The sequence below is a fragment of the Cricetulus griseus genome, chromosome 6 (assembly GCF_003668045.3).
Source record: "Cricetulus griseus strain 17A/GY chromosome 6, alternate assembly CriGri-PICRH-1.0, whole genome shotgun sequence".
Taxonomy (NCBI): Eukaryota; Metazoa; Chordata; class Mammalia; order Rodentia; family Cricetidae; genus Cricetulus; species Cricetulus griseus.
This window is the reverse complement of record NC_048599.1, coordinates 46,658,210-46,680,829: the sequence shown is the minus strand read 5'-3', so window position 1 is coordinate 46,680,829 and position 22,620 is coordinate 46,658,210. Positions and strand designations below refer to the sequence as shown.

At 44.7% G+C, this 22,620-nt stretch overlaps 1 protein-coding gene across 2 annotated transcripts; it reads left to right on the top strand.

The window, feature by feature from the left end:
* The first annotated feature begins 2,027 nt into the window (after positions 1-2,027).
* On the top strand, positions 2,028-16,875 carry Prnp (prion protein). 2 transcript variants are annotated; one of them, XM_027421730.2, is made up of 3 exons: positions 2,028-2,136; positions 4,343-4,441; positions 14,860-16,875. In XM_027421730.2, exon 3 carries the CDS (start codon positions 14,870-14,872, stop codon positions 15,632-15,634), a length of 765 nt encoding a protein of 254 aa, XP_027277531.1. In that variant the 5' UTR covers positions 2,028-2,136; positions 4,343-4,441; positions 14,860-14,869; the 3' UTR covers positions 15,635-16,875. The 2 variants fall into 2 exon arrangements, with proteins under 2 accessions (XP_027277531.1, XP_027277532.1); XM_027421731.2 differs by lacking the exon at positions 4,343-4,441 and having other exon boundaries at positions 2,047-2,136.
* Positions 16,876-22,620: the final 5,745 nt, after the last annotated feature.

The following is a 22,620-nucleotide window of genomic DNA, read 5'->3' as shown; positions in this document are numbered from 1 at the left end:
GACTTCTCAAATGCTAGGTTGACAGGCTTACACCACCATGCCCAGCTCTGAATAGCAATAATAACCAGGCAGACTGCCTAGCAACCAGTCCCCTTTCATTTCTAATCCCCCATCCCAAAAGCCTTTTAGTCCACTTCCTGATGGGTAGAGAGCAGTCAGCCAATAGATATTTGATTCATTTAAAGAAAACGCTGAGCCAGGCGTTGGTGGCGCACACCTTTAATCCCAGCACTCGGGAGGCAGAGGCAGAGGATCTCTGTGTGTTCAAGACCAGCCTGGTCTCCAGAGGGAGTTCCAGAACAGCCTCCAAAGCCATAGAGAAACCCTGTCTCGAAAAACCAATAAAATAAAATAAAAAATAAAGAAAAAGCTGAGGTTTGATGTCTTCTAACCAAGCCTTTCGGAGTCTCTTGTGAGGTAAGGCAGGTGCTGGTCCCTTACCTAACCTAATCTGTTCACCCCTTCCCACTCCTCCCTTGCCCTCCTGACACAAGTGGAAGGTCTTTGAGAAGTTCAAAGATGTGTTCACCCTGATCCAGAACAGGCAAGCCGGTGTCTTCACAGTGAGTACTCTGTGGGGCAAGAAGGCAAGGCTCTGAGAGATAGTCAATGTGTTCATTAAGGCAGATTAAATGTCAAACAGCCACTGGCACTGCTTGTTTCTAACTGGCTGAAATCTAGTTTCACTGTAATTGAATCATCTCAGCCAAAGGGTATGCTTTCCAGCCCTCTCATTTTCCTCAGTGTTAAGAGCCTACACAAGCTTGCGTGTGTGTGTGTGTGTGCGCACACACACACACACACACACACAGGCTGATACGACTACTTTATAACAACTATAATTCTTCTGGCTCCTACCCTCCCTTACCACCATGCCCTCCTGGATCCTGATGCTGAACACCAATATTTAATCCCAGTCCAATTTTTTTGTGTTTGTCAGTGGTGTTCAGCATCTCTTCCTCAGCAAAGGGGCAGGATGTTCTGTTTTCCCTGGGGTTTGTGGCCCCTTCCTTCTGTCCCACTATGCATGCTGTGGGAGTGTGTAACCTGTGAATGGGGCTGTGTGCATTCACAGGAAGGTGCATCTGATCCTGTGTGTGGAGGTCAGAGGTCAATGTCCGATGACTTCCCCAATGACTCTCCAGGAGTTCTTAGGTTTCAAACTTGGGTCCTCATGCTTGGAAACTGAGTCAGCTCCCCAGCTTCCTATCCACTGCATCTTTTTGACAAGGTTTCATTAGGTTGCCCAGCTCAGCCTTGAACTTGAGAGTCTCCTGCTTCGACTTCCTGAATAGCTGGGGTTACAGGCTTCATCTGTCCAACACAGCAGGAATCTTGAACAAAATTGTTTCCTCTAAGCTGCTTCAGGACACCAGCAGAAGGAGCTGCTAAATTTTTCTCTTTGGACGAAAGTGACCAGATGAGCTGGACACAGTGTTGCATGCCTATAATCCTAGCACTCAGGAGGCTGGGGCCTGAGCGCTGCTTTGAGTTTGAAGTCAGCTTGAACTAATTAGTGGGCAGTGCAAGCTAACCTGGGCTACAGAGACTGTCTCCAAAGACAAAGAAAGAAGGAGGGAGAGAAAAGAAAAAGAAGAAAGGAAAGAAGGAAAAAAGAGAATAAACCAACAGGCAATGGCCAATGCACTTTCTAGGCCTCTAGATGCTGTAGTTTATGGGGAAATGTCTAAATACTGAGCTCGAAAATCTTCCTCTTGAGCAATTTTTTGCTACCAAACTTTCAGCGGTTACTTTCTCGCTCCGTTAGGTAACCTTTTATTTTCTCACCTTCCCCATTATGTAACCGGAGCACTGGGTTCTGGACCAGTCTTCCATTAAAGATGATTTTTATAGTCGGTGAGCGACGTCAGGGAGTGATGACACCTGGGGCGGTTTAAACAGATACAATCACTTAAGCCACTCTGGAGCGGTGACTCATTCCCCCCCCAGGGAGAAGCGGCACGGCCATTGGTGAGCACGACGCAAGCCCCGCCCCACCCAGCCCAGCCCAGTCTCTCTCCCGGCCCCGCCCTGCTACCCCTCCTGACTCCCCGCCCCGCCCCGCCCCGCTCCCCCGCGGCGTCAGAGCAGCTGACGGAGAAGGCACATCGTGTCCACACGTCGCGTCGGTGGCAGGTAAGCGGCTGCTGAAGCCTGGCCCGGGTAAGGGTGCTGGAGCCAGGCCTCGGTAAGCCCTCGGCCTTCCCAGAGCCAAGCCCGGCTTGCTTCGGCTCTCCGGGCGCTGAGGCCGCGGGGCTGAGGCTGAGCCTGGCTGGGAGGTAGCCGCGCACCCGCTGCTGCGCGTCTCCTGGAAGGACCGAGCCCCAGGAGAGGCCCTTCCTGCCGAGCCCGGTTCACCCCCTGAGTCGCTCGCGGGTGGGGCATGGGGTGGCATCTTTTGACTGTCGTTTGCTGTTTTCTTCTCTTTTTGTAATTGCTACAGCGAACATAATTTTACCCGGTGCTTCCACCGTGGTCTCGTCCGTCCTCAGCATCTCTCAGTCCCTTACCCAACGCCTGCGGTTTCACTGCCCTGCCTTGGCGTTTTCATGGCTGTCTTATTTTCTTGTACTTTGAATGTCGTGGCTTAATAGCAGTTGCCCATGTGCTGAATTCCCCATTTCATTAAGAGAAACTCCTGGTAGGATGGGGTTAAAGACTTGTGTGCAAATCTAATTATATAACAAACAGGAGCCAAATATTTGAATTAAAATATCAGACATCTGGAAAAATTATTCAATGAAGAAAAGGAACTACTTTACCTACACATACACACATCTGAGAGACTTAAAGAGGGCAAGGAAGTAGAAAACTAAGAGGTGATTTGTGTTTTATTTTTATCTGACACAAGCTTTCCATATCATTTATAACAGGGACTAACTGATGAGTCATTTTTCTGAATAAGATGCAAATTAAAGCAAGCTTGTTTGTTGTTTTTACATCTACTAAATAGACAAAAACAATGCCAACAGCAACGGTGACTGAGAGGTTGCCTGAAATCACCGTATTCAGGTTTGGGGGCAGGTGGCTCTACTTACTTAAGGGCTAAAAAGATGGCGTTACAACTGATTTTATGACTTCACATTTCCCGAAGTTCCTTTTGTTTGTTCTCTTTTTTTTAAGACTTAAGTATTTATTTGGGTGTCTTGCGTCCACATATGCACGTATGTGCCTGGTTCTGTGGAGGTCTGAAGAGGATATAGGATGCCCTGAAACCGGAGTTATGGATGGTAGAGAGCTAGTACCACGTGGAAACTAGGAACCAAATCCAGGTCCTCTGGAAGAGCCACTGCGCTCTTAACTGCTGAGCCAGCTCTCCAGCCCCTTTCATTCATTCTTAGAAAGGAGAAAATGCTACCTATGTCTGGCATCTATTGCAAAGATTAATGGTCTGTGTAAAACTTGACGCTGAATGTCTACTGTTCTATTTTTCATTCACACTTAACTGAGGATGTTGTAAATCAGTTGGGGGTTCTTTTGTTTGGTTCTTCGGTTAGTTTGTTGTGTTTGCATTTTGCGAGTTCATAACAGGCTCTCAATATATAGCTCTGGCTAGCCTGGAATTTGCTATGTAGACCAGGCAAGCCTCAAATTTGTGGCAGTCCTCCCTGGTACTCCCCAAGAATGCTGGGTTACAGGCATGAGCCACTGTGCCCCGCAGTGGAACAATCTGGTGAGGTATTATTAGTTTCGAACTGTGACCCAGAAACTTCTGGCAATTTACCTGCCATAGAACAAAGGGCTATTAGAGCCATATGCCAATCGGTGACTTAAAATTAGAGTCAACTGAGAACCAGTCTAAATGTTTTAATAGCTGAGCAGCTAAGAAAACTATGACAGGTTAGTGAAAGGAACCTTAGGGATCCTAAACACTGCATTTTGGTCTCCATGTGTAACTGGGAAAGACTGAGAGACAAAGTATAGGCTGGGAGATGTAGCCTCTCCTGGACTCATACCCTATGCGTGTGAAAAACCCAGAAGAAAAGCAGAAATGAAAGTGCACAGAAAATACCTCTGATATTAACTTTATGTTTGTGGATTTACTGTTTCCACTAACTTGTCTGGAAAAAAAAAAGAAAAACATAAATAGTTCCCAGGCTTCTTTTCTTAAAATACTGGCGATTGAACCCAGGGATAGTGTTTAGTTTCTAAAATGACATAGAACATGCCATGTTTGCTTTTTGGAGTCTATCTATCTGAGCTGTTCTTATTTCCATTTTCAAATACTGCTCCATTTTTATGTGGCTGTATTTATTAGTGGTTTGGTAATTTGTATATTAGATTATATTTCAGTTCTTAGATTTATTCATCAATTCTAATTTTTCTTTTTCGTGTTTTCAAGGACTCCTGAATATATTCCAAAACCGAACAATTTCAACTGAGCTGAAGTACTCTGCCTTCCTAGAGATACCAGTCAAGTTTAGGAGAGCCAGAGCAGATCGTAAGTGCCCTGTGAATCTTGGTGGAGGGCTTGAGAATCACCTAAGCTCCATGCTTGCTCCAGAGGCCACTTAGTAATATGGGACATAAGCCTCGATGTGCACTCATCTCCTGTAAAGTCAGCTTGAGTTTAAGGGACAAAGGCCACAACTTTCTCTAGGACTGTGCTGGGCTAGGGAACTGCAAGCATTTTAAAAAATTAATTTGTTTTTATGTGCATTGACATTTTTGCCTGCATATATGTCTGTGCAAGGGTGCCAGGCAGTTGTGAGCTGCCATGTGGGTGCTGGGAATTGACCCATCATCCTCTAGAAAAACAGCCGGTGCTCTTAACCACTGAGCCATTTCTCCAGCCCCATGCAAACCTTTTAAAAGTAATAATAACAGATAAAATTTCTATGTCAAATCTCAACCAAGTAAGAAATGTAGAGTGAAGGGTTTTATTGTTGTTGTTTTGTCTTGTTTCGGTTTGGTTTTAATTTGGGTTTTTTCTTTTGTTTTTTCTTTTGTTTGTTCTTGGTTTGGCTTTTTTGGTTTTGCTTGTTTTAGGGTAGGGTTTCATGTTGCCTGGGCTGACCTGGAACTCCCTGTATATGACCTTGGACTTCTGTTAGTTAGGAGCTGGGAACCAAGCACCAGCCACCACACCAAGCTAGATTTTCTGAGTGATGGTTTTAACTTTCCCATTCCATTCTCTCAAGGCATCTGTGAGCTGCTGCATAATAAATACCTGGAAATGCATTGTATCTAATGCAGAGATGGCTATAGTGTTATAAAATGACACATAAATGGATAGTGTGTGCACTAGCTCTTAGTGCCAATGTGTTAAGCAGTCCTTTTAGTTGGAAGAGGGATATCCTGCTCATTGCTAACTCCGTATTATGTGGTTGCCTCGAGGGAGCTGCACCCTCTTAACAGAAAGCAGAATAAGTGTACATGTTGGGTTCCTGGTGACATAGCTTGTCAAGGGAAGGAGGGCAGGTGGTGGCGGGCTCCATGGTACCGTTTTCCAACCTCTCAGATTCCATCACTAAACACTTCCAGACTATCCTGGGAAGATTTCTGGTTTGTTTGTTTGTTTTTAAAGTTCTTTCTGAGGCTGTTTTCCCTTTCTCCTGTCCAACCTACAGCTGTCGTGTTTTTTTTTGTTTGGTTTTGGGGTTTTTTTTTGGGGGGGTGTATATTTTTTATTCTAGAACTCGAACCCAGGGCCTTGCACATCCTAGCCAAATGCTTTACCATCGAGCTACAACTCCAGTTTGTTGCTGTTTTCTCTAGTGATGTATCAAATAACTCTTGATTTTATTTAGAAAGTCCATATATTCTAGATGGATTTAGTAAATTCCACTTCTGTCTTTTATTTCTTACAAATGCAACAGTTCATTTTGAAATCCTGTCTTCGTACTCTTTCTTGAGTTGGATAGCCATTTAATGTGCTTTAATTCTTTCTATTCATTCATGCCACCCATGTTCTCCTGGTGGCTGTGTGGGTTCCTGACCCCCATGGTTCTACCCTCTTGATTTTTCATTTTTGGTCCCATCTTATCTGATTCATAAATACTTTTAATATGCTCACGTACCCATTTGGCTCTCCCACTGCAAATTAATGATTTATATCTTAGCCATTTTTCTCAGGGAACTAGTGTCTTACTTTTTTTGTAAAACTTCCATGTAGATTCTAGAAAGAACCCTCTGTTTATCGTTAACACTACAAACAGTTAGCATTTGGCACATTGCTGTTATACACTTGTTCTGTTCACTTTGCTCATGGTGTTCTTCATAGTGTCGAGTGAGATTTCTTTCTTTTTTTTTTTTGTTTTTTTTTTTTGTTTTGTTTTTTCGAGACAGGGTTTCTCTGTGGCTTTGGAGGCTGCCCTGGAACTAGCTCTTGTAGACCAGGCTGGTCGAACTCACAGAGATCCGCCTGCCTCTGCCTCCCGAGTGCTGGGATTAAAGGCGTGCACCACCACCGCCCGGCTTCAAGTGAGATTTCTTAGTTGATATTAACCAAATTCGCCGCTCTGGTTTCGCCTGTGTTTTATGTCTCCTTGTCTGGAAAGCCCTTCTCTCCTCTGGCTTACAGAGACATTCATCTGTATTTTCCTCTAATGAACTTTTACCTTTCACATTAAGTATCTACCACCACCACCACCCCCCTTTTTTTTTTTTAAAGGTATAAGTTATTTTCATTCTTCTGAGTTTTTATTATCAAATGTGGTCTTTACAGTAAATTAGGATCAGTGAGAAATATGCAGGTGCTTACTCTTGCCAGTAAACCTTCTCCCTTTCAAGGGATAGTGATGGAATGGGTGAGACGGCTCATTCATTTAAGTACTTGCCACACAAGCACATAAAAGCTGGGCACAGCTGTAGAATCGCGTGATCCAGCACTAAGGAGCAGAGACAAGTGACTCTCGTGCTCACAGGCCAGACAGCTTAGTTGAGTTAGTGAACTTCTGGTTCAGTGAGAGAACCCCCACCCCCCACCCCCCCACCCCCGTCAAAAAAATAAATAAGGCAGATAAACAATGAATGAAGACACCCAGCAGCCATTTCAGTCCTCCACATCCACACGCACACACATGTATGCTCACCTGTATACACACGTGCATATACCATGTACATACACAATAAGGGGCATATAAATTTTTAAATTGACATTTTGTTATTATACATAGCATTGAGTTATAGAAGGACATTTTTATACCAATATATAATGTACTTAAACTGTGTCCCTTACCTACCCTTTTGTCTTCCTCCTGACTCTCATTAGTCCCCTAGACAGGTTCACTTACCCTTTCGTGTCAGACATTCAGACATCTTATGTATCTATGTAAAATCTAGGGATTATATGCAGGCAGAAAACATGCAACATTTGTCTGACTTAATTCCTTAAAATGATAATCTCTGGTTGTATCCATTGTCCTCCAAATGGCATGATTTTGCTTTTCATTATGGCTGAATAAAGTCCCGTTTTCTTTGTTCTTTATTGATTGACAACCCAGTTAGTTCCATAACTTAGCTTTAGTAAATTGTGCTATAGTAAACACAAACGTACAAGTGTCTCTGGCATGCTGACTTGGAATCCTTTGAGTAAATACCCAGCAGTGATCTCGCTAAGGCGTATGATAGTCTAGTTTTAGTTTTCTACATGATCTCCATATCAGTTTCCATAGTGAGCTCTAATGTGTAGTTATACCAGCAATGTGTAAAAATTACCTTTTCACTTCATCCTTGCCAGCATTTGTGATTTGTTTTCTTTTTCTTTTCTTTTTTTTTTTTTCAGGACAGGTATTTTTCAAGGCTGTATAACAGCCTTGGCTGTCCTGGAATTTGCTCTGTAGATCAGGCTGACCTTGAACTCAGAGATCCAACTGCCTCCCAAGTGCTGGGATTAAAGGCGTGCACCACCCACCCAACAGAATTATTTTTTGTTTGTAGTCTTTTGCCTGCCTGTATGTCTATGTACTACTTGTATATCTGGTGCCTGTGGAGGTCAAAAGATGCTGGATCCCCAGGGACTGGAATTACAGAGAGTTGTGAGCTGCCATGTAGGTACTGGGAATTGAACCTGGGTCCTCTGGAAAAGCAATCAGTGTTCTTAACGATGAGCCATCTATCTCTATGGCCCAGGTTTTTTTGTTTTCTTAATGGTAGACATCCTGACTTGGATGAAATGGAATCTCTTTTAATTTGCACTTCTCTGACAGCCAGGGATATTGAACATCATTCAGATGTCTATTGACCATTTGTATTTTGGAAAACTATTCACTTCAATGGCCTATTTATTGTTTCACTTTTTAGAGCTGTCTCTCACTACATCAGACTGGCCTGAAACTTGGCAGTCTTGTCTAAGTTTCTGGGAGTTGGATTACAGTGGTACACACTCTGCCTCGCTCACATTTATTAGGTCTTTGGTCTATCTAAAGACTCCTTTTGCACATGGGATTGGGGATCCATTTTTATTTTTCTTCAGTTTCCCAGAAGTGTTAAACCTTCCTTCCTTATTGGTTAGTGGTAACCACTGGTATGTCAGGCCCTTGTTACAGAATGCATGCATGCTTCCATATTTGAACTTTAGCCTGCTGGTCTGTTTCTGAATTTTAATGGCTTTATGGTATTTTTTTAGTGACTTGATATAATATGATTTAAATCTGGTGTGCCACATTCTCCCCCTTAATCTTCCTTTAAGGTTGGCTTTGTGATTAATAGACATGTCTTTTTTCCATGTGAGTTTATTAAGCTCTCCAAAAAAAAATGGACCTGAAACTAAAGTTTTGAAGTTCTGTCTTATAAACCTCTTATTTAGTTTTGCCGTTTCTAGATGTTTTATAGTTTATGGCCGTATAGAAATGATGTTGGTTTCTGTATACTCGTTGTGGTGGTTTGAATGAGATGTTTCCATAAGTGTCAGTATTTGAGTATTTGGTCCCTATTTGGGAAGGATTAGGAGGTGTGGCCTTGCTGGAGAAGTATGTCACTGCAGGATGGGCTGTGCGGCTTCAAAAGACTCCTGCCATTTCAACATTTCAAATTAGTACATTCTCTCTCTCTTTCTCCCTCCCTCCCTCCCTCTCTCTCTCTCTCTCTCTCTCTCTCTCTCTCTCTCTCTCTCTCTCTCTCTCTCTCTCCCCTGCTTGTGGATAATATGGGAGTGCCCAACTGCTGCTGTAGTGCCATGCCTTCCTGCCTGCTGCCACGCTTACCATCCCACCCCTCCTCCATTATAGTGATAGCCGCCTCCCCCTCTGGAAGTGTTGACACCAAATAAACCCTTCTTTCTATAAGCCACCTTGGCCATAGTCTTTTATCACGGCAATAGAAAAGTATAACATGCATCCTATATACTGCAATCTTGTTAAATTCTGGTATTGGATGTTTGTTTGGTTGGTTTGGTTTGGTTTACTTTTTGTTTCTCAGTATAGCCCCTGGCTGTCCTAGAACACGCTCCATAGACCAGGCTGGCTTCAAACTCAGAGACCCACCTGCCTCTGCCTCCTGAGTGCTATAATTAAAGGCATGCAACACTCTGGTCTTACCCTAACCTTATCTACCTCTGCTGTGTTTTCATTTGTAATCCTGTTAATGGCAAATGCTGTCAGTTTGACCTCTTTCTTCATGGTTCCTGCACCTACTATTTCTTCATGGTTCTACTATTTTTACATGAGGCACTGGCAGCGCCTTAAACAACGTAAGTTTGTTTTTTTTTTTCTTTCTTTCTTTTTTATCTGCTTCTGATCTTAAAAGGAAAGTATTCAAAGATCATTCATTATGTTTCCTGATTTTATTGTAATGTTTGTCAAGTTAAGGAAACTCCTGTTGCTATTGTTCTAGGAATGTTGTTCTTAATGGAAAACAGATGACATCACAACCAGCCATGAACTCAGAACCCTAATCTCCGTTCCCAGCAACCTAATGAGCAATATTTTGTAGGGCTATAGCTGGAACTTAGGCAAATGCTCTGCTGCTCGCTACATCCTCAACCCAGGAAGTATTCGCATGAGTGGCCTATTTGTAGAACAAAGGCTTTGAATTTAATATCCAAGCTTGCCTAAGTCTTGTGTAAGGTTTGAGTCCCTCTTTAGCAATGATGCTGTAAAGGAATTTCATGATTAAATGTTGCTTTTCTTGTTCTCAACTGATTGTGAATGATCCTGTCTTGATGTATTCTATAATTCTCCAACATTATCCAATATCAGCTTCAGTACCGGCAAGCCACATGTGCCCATGGCTATGATGTCCTGTTGTGTGTATAGGGACAGTTCCAAGGCTGATGTCTCCAGTTGGTGGTGTTCCTTAGCCTCAGACACTTGAAGCTCTTGACCCACAGGTTGCGTAACAACAGTGTAGCCGAAAACAAACCCTTTGTCCACCTCCTTCCATGTTCTGCCCATGTGACTGCCTAGTCCCAAAGCTGCGGTCCCAGTCTCCTGCCGTTTATATCCTACACTGTGCTCCCCCCAGAGACTGCCACGGAATCACACGGCTCTCCTTCCACCTCAGCTCCCTTAGTGCAGTGGCCTAAGGCTTAGCTTCCCTGCTCTGTTCACATGTACAAGCCCAGACATGCATGCATGCGCACACAGTCCCTGCTTCACTAATGGTCCTTCTGAAAAAGAATCCAAACTCTTCAGTGGCTCATGATGCCTCCAGACCCAGGCCAGGCCTTTCACAGCCTTATCATTAGGGCTGCCATAGAACCAGCCTCCAAAAGGGAGGAGCAGGTTGCAAAGACCCTGCCTTTTGTTATCTTTTTAAAACGGGTACTCTTGAGACTAAAAGAGACATAGTAATGTTAGACTGAGAATGTCGGATGTAATCTGTCTCTGCTCATTTTGCATGGGTGGCCCTGTCACCTGACCTCTGCCTGCCTTTCCACTGTACACTACAGCCCCAGGCTCGGGTGTCCTGAGCTCTGCCAGTGCCCCTTTGACCCCACCCACCTCCACCCTAGCTGCTCCCCCTTCTACACTACCTTCTACTCCAGTTCCTCTCCTCTGTGCCCTGTTGCTGTGTGCTGTCATTTCCCACTCCTGTGTCTGTCCAGATCCCAGAACTGTAACTTTTTTTTTTCTTTTCACTGCAGTAGAAGGATACTAGGGCATGTTCAGGCAAATGCCCTTCCACTGAGCCACACCCCTAGCTGGCACCCATGCCACCTTAAAGAAGCACATGCAAAGCCCAACTCAGCATGATTCCCGGCAGCCTTCTCTGGCTCCCACCCTATCTGTATCAAATAACACTATCTTCAGCCAGCCTGAGCCTACCACCGTGGCTGGCATATGAAATAAATGTTTGCCTAGTTCAGTGAAATCGTCAACTAGCCATTTGTAGGCAAGGATGTTTTATAAATTTTTAAATGCAATTATCCTTCGATGTCCATTGCAAATATTTAGTCCTAGTTGCTTGTTAGTTACATTTCAGTAATGATGTCTTTGTAGTCATCCTTCAGCATTTACTGTGCATGTTTACTGATAAGGCACTGTGTCTGGGGACATTGCTATAAACAGACCCAAGACTGCCCTGGAGGAACCTCCCCCCTGGAGCAGAATGTAAGCAATATGTTCACAATAACTAACATGTCAAGTATATTACTTACTCTGGAAAGAAATGAAGCAGGAAAAGCAGACAGGAGAAGGAGCACTATACCACATATTAAGGGCCCCCGTGCCGTTTGAGAGCAATGTGAGGAGCTGGAGGAGGAGCTCTCTAGGCCAAGGAAGCAGCAAGTGCAAAGGCCCATTTTGGGAGTTTATGAAGAATGTTTGCTTCCTACCAAAGGTAGCTAGTCAAGATTCTGCAAATCACCCCCACACACCTTGTAAAACATTTTTACAGATCTTTTCATCTCCCCCACCTGGTAAGGACTTTGTTTACACAAAGCCCCAGTCTCCTAAGAATCAACGCCACATTCTCAGACCTTGATGGCATCTGACAGCTAACCTTTCTTCCTTTCTGTCATTAACTTTGTGCTGATTCTTTTCAAACTAGCCTGTCAGGGGGCTGGAGAGATGGCTCAGCAGTTGAGAGCACTGGCTGTTCTTCTACTGGAACACAATGGAAATTCAGTGTGAGGAATGAGATAGAAAACCACAAGGAGAGCTTGAAACCACATGAGGTCCTCAGGTAGATACGATCTGAAAAGCTAGCAGCTGGAAATTTCCACGATTGATGAAAGACATGAACATCCAAGGAGCTAGCAGCTCACAACTGTAACTTCAGTTCCAGGGTACCGAACACCCTCATACAGTTATACATGCAAGCAAAACACCAGTGCACATAAATAAAAATATTAAAAAAAAAAACTAGATTGTCCAGAAAGACTGTGAGATAGGACCCCAGCCAGTGAGGAAAAGATATAATCACCACCTGCCCTAGAATAAAAACCAAGCCAACTTCTTGCTGTCATGTGCTTGCTGTGGCTCCATTTGGTTCTGGCACACCCGTTGTTTCAAAAAGAAGTTGCTTTGCCATGCTACTTTTACTTTATGCATATGTTTCTTTGTGTATCCGAGGGTATTCTTTGTTTCTAACAGGTTTAAGTAGGCTGGAGGGGAAAGAGAGTGAAGCCAAGTCCTGTGATTTCCCAGCCAACGTGGCTAGGACTTTGTATTTTAACCTGGATATAGAAGAATGACCCTTGGGGGAAGCAGTACAATGTGACTGCATATTAAAAGGAAAACACAAGATAGGAGCTGGGGCAGGCGCAGAGATGGACAAGAAGGCTGGATGGACAGCTGTGGAAGGACTCGGATGAACAGGGATGGAGGCTAAGATAGTATTGAAAAATGAAAAATGTAAAAAGCTAAAGGGCTTAGGATTCATGGTAAAGGTAGAACAAAAAGAGTTGCTAACAAAGTTTCATGTGTTCTGTGACAAAGAGAAAATTCAAGAACTTATGGCTAGGCTTGGCTCAGCATCGTGAATGAAGAAGTGGTTTACTTTAGGCTGAGAGACTGATTGATTGATTGACTGATTGATTGAGGTTCTGGGGCTTGAACTAGCTAAAAAAGTTCTCTCTCCTTTCCCAGCCCTTACACTGAACTGTGAATTGTCCTGCCTTGGCCTCCCATTGGCTGGGATTATAAAATTTACCACCAAATCCAGCATAGACTGAGATGGAAAATGAGGGGACAGTCCTGAGTTAGACTCGCTGAAGCGTGAGCAGCATGGAAGCCAAGGACTGGGCCATGAAAAAATGGGGTAGGCCAGGGAGCAGACCTGAAAGGCAGGGCACTGGAGGTGTGGGAGTGTGTCCTGCCTGCTGACCTCACAAGAAGAAACTTCCAGAAATAATTTAATTGAAAACTAATTGTCTAATATGTTCCGTGTGATGAGAGTGTCAGTGGTGGAAGTGTGACTCACCAGAGTGGGACTGTGGCCTTTAGGTTTTATGTCTTACTGGAGTTTCAGGATGTGTGGTTTGGCCAAAGATTTGGCAATACATTTTGGTAATCTCTTGTGTCGTCTGTCCATTCTTGGATCTCATCTTGCCATCCAGTGTGATAAATTAATCTGAAAGGTTATGTTGGATGAAGGTGCAGTCTGTGGAGGGTCATAAGTTGCTGATAATCAAGGCTATTTGACGTGTTTGTTGTTCTCCGAACTGTGCTAGCCCTTCTGTACCAAGACCAGGAGAAAACAAACCACTCATAAATATTAATACTAAGCTGGATGTAATGGTAGCTGTCTATGATCCCAGTTCTGAAGAGGCTGAGGCAGGAGGATTGCCACGAGTTCAAGGCAAACCCAGAGGCTTCAGAGTGAAACCCTATCTCAAAAAAAAAAAAAAAAAAAAAAAGCATTCATACTGAACTCAAACTTATTCCTACTCATCAGGTATGAGACTGCTGCACTTGTAAATGCAGCTAGATGTTTTCCCACTATCGGCAGCCCAGCCCACCTGTCTCTCTTGTCTATGGAGAGAATGAGGAATTCCCAAGCGAGCCTGCTAAATCCTAGATGTTTCCTGTCTCTAATAAACTTAGGTTGAGAATTCCTTCAAAGAGATTCTTGGCTTTAATATGCTCAGGGGGTATTAATTCCTTCACTGGACAGCTGTCTATTGTGTCCTGCTCTGTGCCAGGCGCTGCCATAGCCCAGAGAAAACAGCAACAGACGAGACACTCTTGGTTTGGTTTTTGAGGCATGAGCTATAAAGCCCAGACTTGTCTAGAACTCACAGTCCTGCTGTTTTCAGCCTCTTCCTCCCAAGTGCTGTGATTATAGGCTTGCACTGCCCCGCCCCCACCCCACACCCCACCTAGTTTTTGAGAGACTGATTCCTTACCTCCACAGATAGATGCCAAGGAAACACTGAGTCTGCTGTCTTCAGTGTCTTTGCTCCCACTTCAGCCACTCAGTCTTCCTCACCAGTCCCTGGCTCAGGCCTTCTGGGGTTAGGTTACTCAGGATGGGTGTACTCTCAGGCTCCTTTTTGAATTCTAGGGAATGCGGTCTACATATGTGGATAATGGTTCTCCTCACTGTAGAGACACACACACCCACAGGACCCAGAGTCCAAGATAGCAGCCTTCTGAGTACAGTTGCCAGACTTCCCACAAGATCATACCCGGTTCCAAATTCCACTGATCTCAAGAAGCTCAAAGCCAGGGCACACCCACCACGCACTGCTTTTCTCCCAGACCAGACGTAGTTCACCAACGGGGGACAATTCTTGTGTCCAGGGAATAGAGAGAGAGATTTGTCAAATTTGCCCTAAGAGAATGAGTTGTGTATCTTTGCTTTACAGTTACTTTTCCCCTAAATGCTGTCAAGGAAAAGCCCTGGGAGGGAGAGGTGGCTGATGCCATGACTGTCACCCATTTGTTCTGCAAAAAATGTCAAGTGGCTTCAGCCTGCGTGCTGGACAGTGTTGTGTTGTTGGAGTATACTGACGCCTTGTTCTTCATTTTGCAGATTAGCCATCATGGCAAACCTTAGCTACTGGCTGCTGGCACTCTTTGTGGCTACGTGGACTGATGTTGGCCTCTGCAAGAAGCGGCCAAAGCCTGGAGGGTGGAACACTGGTGGAAGCCGATACCCTGGGCAGGGCAGCCCTGGAGGCAACCGTTACCCACCTCAGGGTGGTGGCACCTGGGGGCAACCCCATGGTGGTGGATGGGGACAGCCCCATGGTGGTGGCTGGGGACAACCTCATGGTGGTGGTTGGGGTCAGCCCCATGGTGGTGGCTGGGGTCAAGGAGGTGGCACCCACAATCAGTGGAACAAGCCCAGTAAGCCAAAAACCAACATGAAGCATGTGGCAGGTGCGGCTGCGGCTGGGGCGGTGGTGGGGGGCCTTGGGGGCTACATGCTGGGGAGCGCCATGAGCAGGCCCATGCTCCATTTTGGCAATGACTGGGAGGACCGCTACTACCGTGAAAACATGAACCGCTACCCTAACCAAGTGTACTACCGGCCAGTGGACCAGTACAACAACCAGAACAACTTTGTGCACGACTGTGTCAATATCACGATCAAGCAGCATACAGTCACCACCACCACCAAGGGGGAGAACTTCACGGAGACCGACGTCAAGATGATGGAGCGCGTGGTGGAGCAGATGTGTGTCACCCAGTATCAGAAGGAGTCCCAGGCCTACTACGACGGAAGAAGATCCAGCGCGGTGCTCTTCTCCTCTCCTCCTGTGATCCTCCTCATTTCCTTCCTCATCTTCCTGATAGTGGGATGAGGGAAGCCTCCCTGCTTGTACTTCCTCGTTCTTGTGGTCTAGGCTGGGGGAGGGGTTATCCACCTGTAGCTCTTTTAATTGAGGTGGTGTCTCATTCTTGCTTCTCTCTTTGTCCCCCATAGGCTAATGCCCTTGGCACTGGTGGGCCCTGGGAAATGTATAGTAGACCAGATGCTATTCCATCCAGAGCCTTTTGATTGAGTCCATCATGGGCCAGAGCTAACAGCAGGCCAATACGAACATAACAGCACATAATCGCTGGCTAGTCGGGGCTTTGTTTTGGTCTAGTGAATAAATACTGGTGTAACCCTCTGACTTCCACACTGAGTACACAGTGACAGACACACACAACTGTTAAAATAGGCGAAGGATTCTACAGCCAAAGAAGTCACTGTTTGGGCATGGTCCCTAAGAAACAGCCTCCCATTTGGGATATTTAAAGCATCCATATGTGGCATTCCTCCTTTTCTAACATAAACTCTAGCTGAGCAAGGCAATGGGGGAAAAAAATGAAATTGCCCTACTAACATTGAAAGCAAACCTTTGTTCATTTCCTAGAAACTAGAATGATGTTTTAGCCTTGCTCGGATTGAACCAGGAGATTTTGACTCTGAGGAGTTCCAACACTGTAAAAGCATGGTACTCCTGCAAAGGGAGAAATGGTTAGGACACAAAGTCAAGGCGCTTGCATTTCTTCATTTCTGTCTCATAATTGTCAAAAGCCAGAATTAGGTCATACCATTATACTTGTATTTGAATAGGACAACAAGAGACAATCTAAAAATTCTCCTAGGTTGCAGATGAGAGAAATGGGCTCCATTCAAAGTGAACAGAAAGTGTGTTAGCATTGCTTAAGTAAGGCAAACTTTGTTCCTTAAGTTGCTGTGTATATCCCTGAGCAGACATAACCACTCTGCAATAGCATCGGCCTGTACTGCAGGTGTTCTGTGTAGAATATATAAAGCATAACTACAAGCTTAGACCTTATGTTCTGATGCATCCGAAGTACATAACACTGACCGTTTCGTCTGGTACCAAATGCTTACTGTGTGACCCTTAGGCTTTCAACGTGCACTTGGTTCCATATATGAATCCAAAGCGGACCCCTAGCTGGTCTTCAAAATCTGCATGTACTTCACATTTTCTATATTTGTAACTTTGCATGTACTTGTTTTGTCATATAAAAAGTTTATAAATGTTTGCTATCTGACATTAAATAAGAGCTATGATGAGCACCCCTGCAGGGTTTGTTCTCTGTTCCATGCTTCTGGCCCTTGTGTTTGTTGCCACCCAACCTGCTGGAGTAGGGAGGGGAATCCCACTCCAAGAGATCTGTGGCATTAAGGCAGCCATGATATTCATAGGCCATATAGGAGAGTTTTCCAGAAGCGACTCCACCATGCAGGAGAGAAGCCCAGAGACAAAAGACCTCAGCAAGTACCTTTAACTTGAGGTCAGGGAGGAGTCCCACAGAAGGCAGGGGGTGGTGGGGGACTTGTAGGTGTTGTTTCAGTGTTAATAGATAGTCAACAGCATCAGGCGGCACCTTTGACCAGAACAGGTCTTTTCACGCAGGGCACTCATTGTCTTGAGCAGGGTACATGTCTATTTGTAGAAGATGCTGAGGCCTCAGGGAACCCTGATGCTGACACCCGTCTCCTGCAGTAATCAGAGAGTCAATGTGGTACCTAAGATGAAAGGGTAACACCTTGAGACACCATCATTCACAAAATAAAAAACAACGCAAACTCTCAAGAGCACAACACAACTGAAAATGCACCTCAGAGTCAATCCTTAACAAAAGTTCTTACCACCATTTTCACCCCACCTTAGAAATAAACTTCATTGTCTACAATGGTAATTTCTCAGCTGGCCCACTAAAGGATAGGACCTGGCCAGAGTGAGCGGCTAGAATCACCACCTCGTCCTGCCTTTCACAAGCTCTGCATAAAGAATTTTTACCTAAAAAGCAGCTAACGCTGGGGAGACAGCTCAGTGGTTCCTGTGCAAACATGAGGGACGGGGTTCAATGCCCAGAACCCACATTAAAAAGCCAGGGTTGATGGCGTTCACTCTTAATGCAGCGCTGGGGAGGTGGGCTCCATGGCTAGCCAGCCTAGCCTACTGGGGGAGTTCCAGGTCAATGAGAGAACATGTCACAAAAATAAAATGGATGGCTCATAAAGAATGACACTCAATATTGACCCCAAGTCTCCACACACACTCAAACATACGAACACACCCTCATAGACAGATGAGAGATAGAGTTAAAAAAAAAAAATAGAACTTAATACCTTAAGTCTACCCATGTCTGTCCCCTATAGATAGTTCTAGAGAACTGCCGGATGCTGCCTTTATCTTCCCTCCACACCCTTCTCCTTTAAGGACTTCAAAGTCCTCTGGAGGGAAATAGGTATGTGTACTACTGTCTACTCCAGTAGGAGCTTTAATCCAGAACCCCAGCTTTTCCAGACCTCTAGCCCCTGACCTAAACATTCTGATTCATTTCCACTTAAGCCAGGTGACCTCTCTGGCCCCACAGAACTCTACCTGACAATGGGATTTGGCTACACTAACCTATTTCCATCCTTTGCCTTCACCTATGAGTCCTACCCGCATTCACCAGGGAAACTACAACCTGGGCCACATGTTTTGTTGGATGCTTCGACTCAGAGTGGGGCTTCTTGAACTTGAATATACATAGGAATCTGCCATCCCAACTCCTGGGCCTTAGAAAAAGTTCCTAGATGATGCTGTGCTGGACCCAAAGCACAAGGCCTTGTGAGTTCCCACACTGATAACTGAATCTGCAACCTTGGAAAGACTTGTTATACACAGTGTTAGGTCCCACCCATAGGGTAGCCTATTCCTGAGAACAGGGTGGGGTCTGGAAATTTACATTTCTAACAAATTCCCAGGTGATAAGATGTTGCTGATGCAGACATTATGCTGAGAATTCTACTGCCCTCTGGAAAATCAAGAAATGGAAGGTGGCCCAGCTCTGACATAGACACCAGAGACCAGATGTCTGCCTGGAAATACTCTTAAGAGAGAACTGGGCAAATGACAAAGGGAGTGTAAAAAAGGAATGAAGTCCCTCTGTGTGAACTCCGTGAAGTTCAGCCCCAGTCCTGAGGTCTGCCATTAGTGAGATGTTTAGCTAAATCAGGGTGGGAGCCGTCCCACCCATGAAGGCTTCTCACACATGTGCCTCAGTCACTCAAGGCTAGTTAAATGCAGGTCCTGAGACTGCAGGCCACGGCAGGCTCTGTAATTCCACAGTCTGTGGGGTCTGCAAGCTCCCAGATGATTTTCTTTGTTATTTTGTTTCTTTGTTTGGTGTGGGGTTGGTTTATGACAGGCTCTCATATAACCCTGCCTGGCCTCTAACTCAGGAAAATCTGCCTACTTCAGCATGCCCGGCAACCTTCTCTTACTTCCTAAGGAGTCTCTCCTAGTCCACAGACTGAGTGCCCTACCGTCAGTGGAGCTTGTAGCTTATTTCAGAGCTGATGTCATCAGCTGACTTCCCTGGTGAGCTCTCCTGAGACTCAGTCTTCTGCATTATAACTTAACCCCAAGACCACCCAGTCCCCTTAGACTTCAGAAGACTCACTTGCTCTGTGTAAGTTGCCCACAGATCCTGCAAGGGAACAGGGAAGGTGGCATTTGGGGCCATGTAGTTTCTCTAAGATGGATAGAAGTAGGCTTCAGGAGTTCAAGAGGCATATGTGAAATAAATTGTAATTTTCTTCAGAATTATGGCAGGAACATCAAGGGGTAGCTGCCTTAAAGCTAGCATCCAGCCAAAAGAGGCCTCTGCCCTTCATTCCATGAGCCCAGGACTGATTCTTCAAGCTGCTGCTTCTGGGTCTAACATTTCTTTAACACTTTGACAACTCATCAGACCCCAGAGGTCCATTGCTGTCCCACATGGCCCCAGGTCACCCTTCTTCTGAGACACTGGCTCCCCCCCCCAAAAAAAAAAATTCCTCAGATCCAGGTTGGAGTCCTGCAAGGGTCCCCTGCAGGCCTCTCCTCTGATCTCATTGTCTTTTTCCAAAACAATGCCCAGGTACCAAGGATGTTGGAAATCTCTGTCCAAAGTCCAGGTCTCTTATCTTCACCCCTTACATCAGCCTCTTATCTGTTTGTTCTCTCCTGGGTGGTTGACCATGTGAATATTTGACTCTGTGTCCTATAGATAGTTGAAATGTGGCTGAAAGGGACGAGGAGATTCAGAGACAACTTGGGTATATGAGCCTAGAGTGTCCATGTGTGTGAACTCCAGACCCTTACACGGGGTGCATTAAGGTAGAGAGAGGAGGGGTAGGCACAGGCTGGGGGCCTCCCTTTGAGTTCTTTCTCCTCAGGCCTGCCAATACCATAGGCAACCCTGTCCCAAAGTGTCCATGGGAAAGAAAGTGAAGGATTTTTACACTACTCTGACAAATGCCCCAATTCATGAAAAGAATTTTAAGTTTTCCCTTGGGATGAACTAGTTGCATTATGTTCACAGAAGGCACCTCTCATACCTAGAAATTGGCAGATTTTCACATTGGTAACTTCCAGCCAATTTAAACACCCTTGACAGTCACTCCTCCAGGGACTTTCTTGGTGACCCTCTAGAAGGTGGCCAGTGCTACAGAAATTTCTTACAGCATCCATGTTAGTTAGTTGTACTTTCCACCACTGCCATCAATACTTGATGACAGTTTAATGCAGGAAAAGTTCGCTTTGACCCACAGTTTCTGAAGTTTCAGTTCACGGTCACTTAGCACCATTGTTGAGGGTGTCCTGTGGCAAAGATTATGGTGGGAAAGATGTAGTGGAGCAGGCTGCTCAATTCATGGTCAGAAAGCAGAGAGAGACACAGACAGGAAGAAGGAGCCAGGAATGAGATAGCCCCTCCAAAGGCAACACAGGGACCCACCTTCTCCAAGGAAGCCCTACCTCCTAATAAACCATTCAGTGTGAACTTATTAAAGGGTTAACCCACGATAAGGTTGGTGTTGACTCAACTCAGTCATCTCTCAATGATTGCAGACACCAGACAGGGACCAATCCTCCAACGCACATGAGTCTTTTGTAGAATATAAACCATGACAGATTGTCAGGAGCCCATTGATCAGATGGCCAGAGTGTACTTGATCCCACTGGAGAATTTGATAGCACTGGATTCCGAACTCTGACCCTCAGACCAATTTGATTTTAACATTACAGTAGAGCACAATTTAGTTTTACAGTGCATATACAATGTACTCATGCAATAGAATGTTTCACAGCAACTAAAAACTATGCTTCAAAAAATACTCGTTACTTAAGGAACTCCACAAACTAAAAGAAAAAGTGAAGAGACAGCAGGGCCGAAGCTTTGGCTCCAAAGAGGGGTCCTGAGCATGGATATGGGAGAATTATGATAGTGTGAAGTAGGGTGGCAATGAACCTGGACCACAATGCACTGTTGAAGGTTGGATTTTCTCTGTCACTGGAGTCCACAAAGAAGCCACTGAAGAAGATATCCATGACAAAGTCACCAGATATGGGGAAATGAAAAGCATCCACCTTAACTTGGGTATACAGGATACTTGGATACACTCTAGCTGAGTATGAAACATACAAAAAGGCTCAGGTTGCCATGGAGGGACTCAATGGTCAAGATTTGATGGAACAGCCAGAAGAGCCAGTCAGTGTTGACTGGTGTTTTGTTCTGGGCCTACCAAAGGGCAAGAGGAGAGGTGGCCAAAGATGAAACAGGAGTCCAAACTGGAGATGTTGTTGATAGGTCCTCTGTTGCCCAGGTGGTCTCTCCATGTGTCCCTCTGGTTATGCTGCTATTTGAATAAATAGGACTAGAGTAGAACTTGTGTTTATATTTCTTACCCTATTTTCTTAGCATTGCTTTTGAGTTAAAAAAATAAATGTCCCATTTGTTTTCTACAAAAAAGAAACTATATATAATATAATATGCAGAATATAGTTTTTATACTTGTAAAATTATGTTTAACTCTTTAAATTTGTGTATTGTTATAAAAATCAAAGTACAAATATGTAAATATACATATATAGATGCTTATTACTTTTAGGAGACAAAGAGATGAAATACACAGGGAAAGTACTAGAAATGATATTATCAGTGGTGGTTACTGAAGGGACTCTGGCCAGCTCAAGTGTGGTGGGCATGGCTCTGGCAGGCCTTACCCTCCTCTCCCATTCTCTCTGCCTTGCTAAAATGCTGTTAGATTACATTCCTAAAGCTAGCCACCAAGGTCTATTCCCTTATTTGGCCACTTCCTCCTCATGAGACTGAATACCAATGATGCAACTATCAAAGTATTGAAGTTCAGCAATCAAAAGCTCTCTTTGGTTTACCTAATTAACATGTCCAATTAAAATTAAACTCCTCATTCTAACAGGGTATTTCCAACTTTACCTTTATAAACAGCCATTTTCCTATGAGCCATGTCTGTCTCCTCTCTATCCAGACAGAGGTAATCCTTTGTCCTCCAGGACAAATACCCCCACCACCTCTCCCTTGTTCCCTTCCCCCTCTCCTTATCCTCTATCTCCTGTCTTTGTCTCTTATTCCCTGTCCTCTGTCCCTCTGAGACAAATGCAGATGGAGTTTCTGTCCTGCCTGGTTCCACAACCTTTTAGCCCCAAAATAAACACACAGAGACTTATTTATACACTGTTTGGCCGATGGCTTAGGCTTCTTACAGGCTAGCTCTCTCTTAATTATTAACCCATTTCTATTAATCTAAGTATTTACATGTGGTCTTATCTTACTGGAGAAGACTACAGCATGTTACTCTTTCATCGGCTACATGGTGTCTCTCTGGTGGCTCCTCTCTGCATCCTCTCCCCAGAATCCTCTGGTCTGGTAGCCCCGCCCACACTTCCTGCCTGGCTACTGGCCAATCAGTGTTTTATTCATCAACCAATAAGAGAAACATATACACAGAAGGACATTCCCCCATCAGACA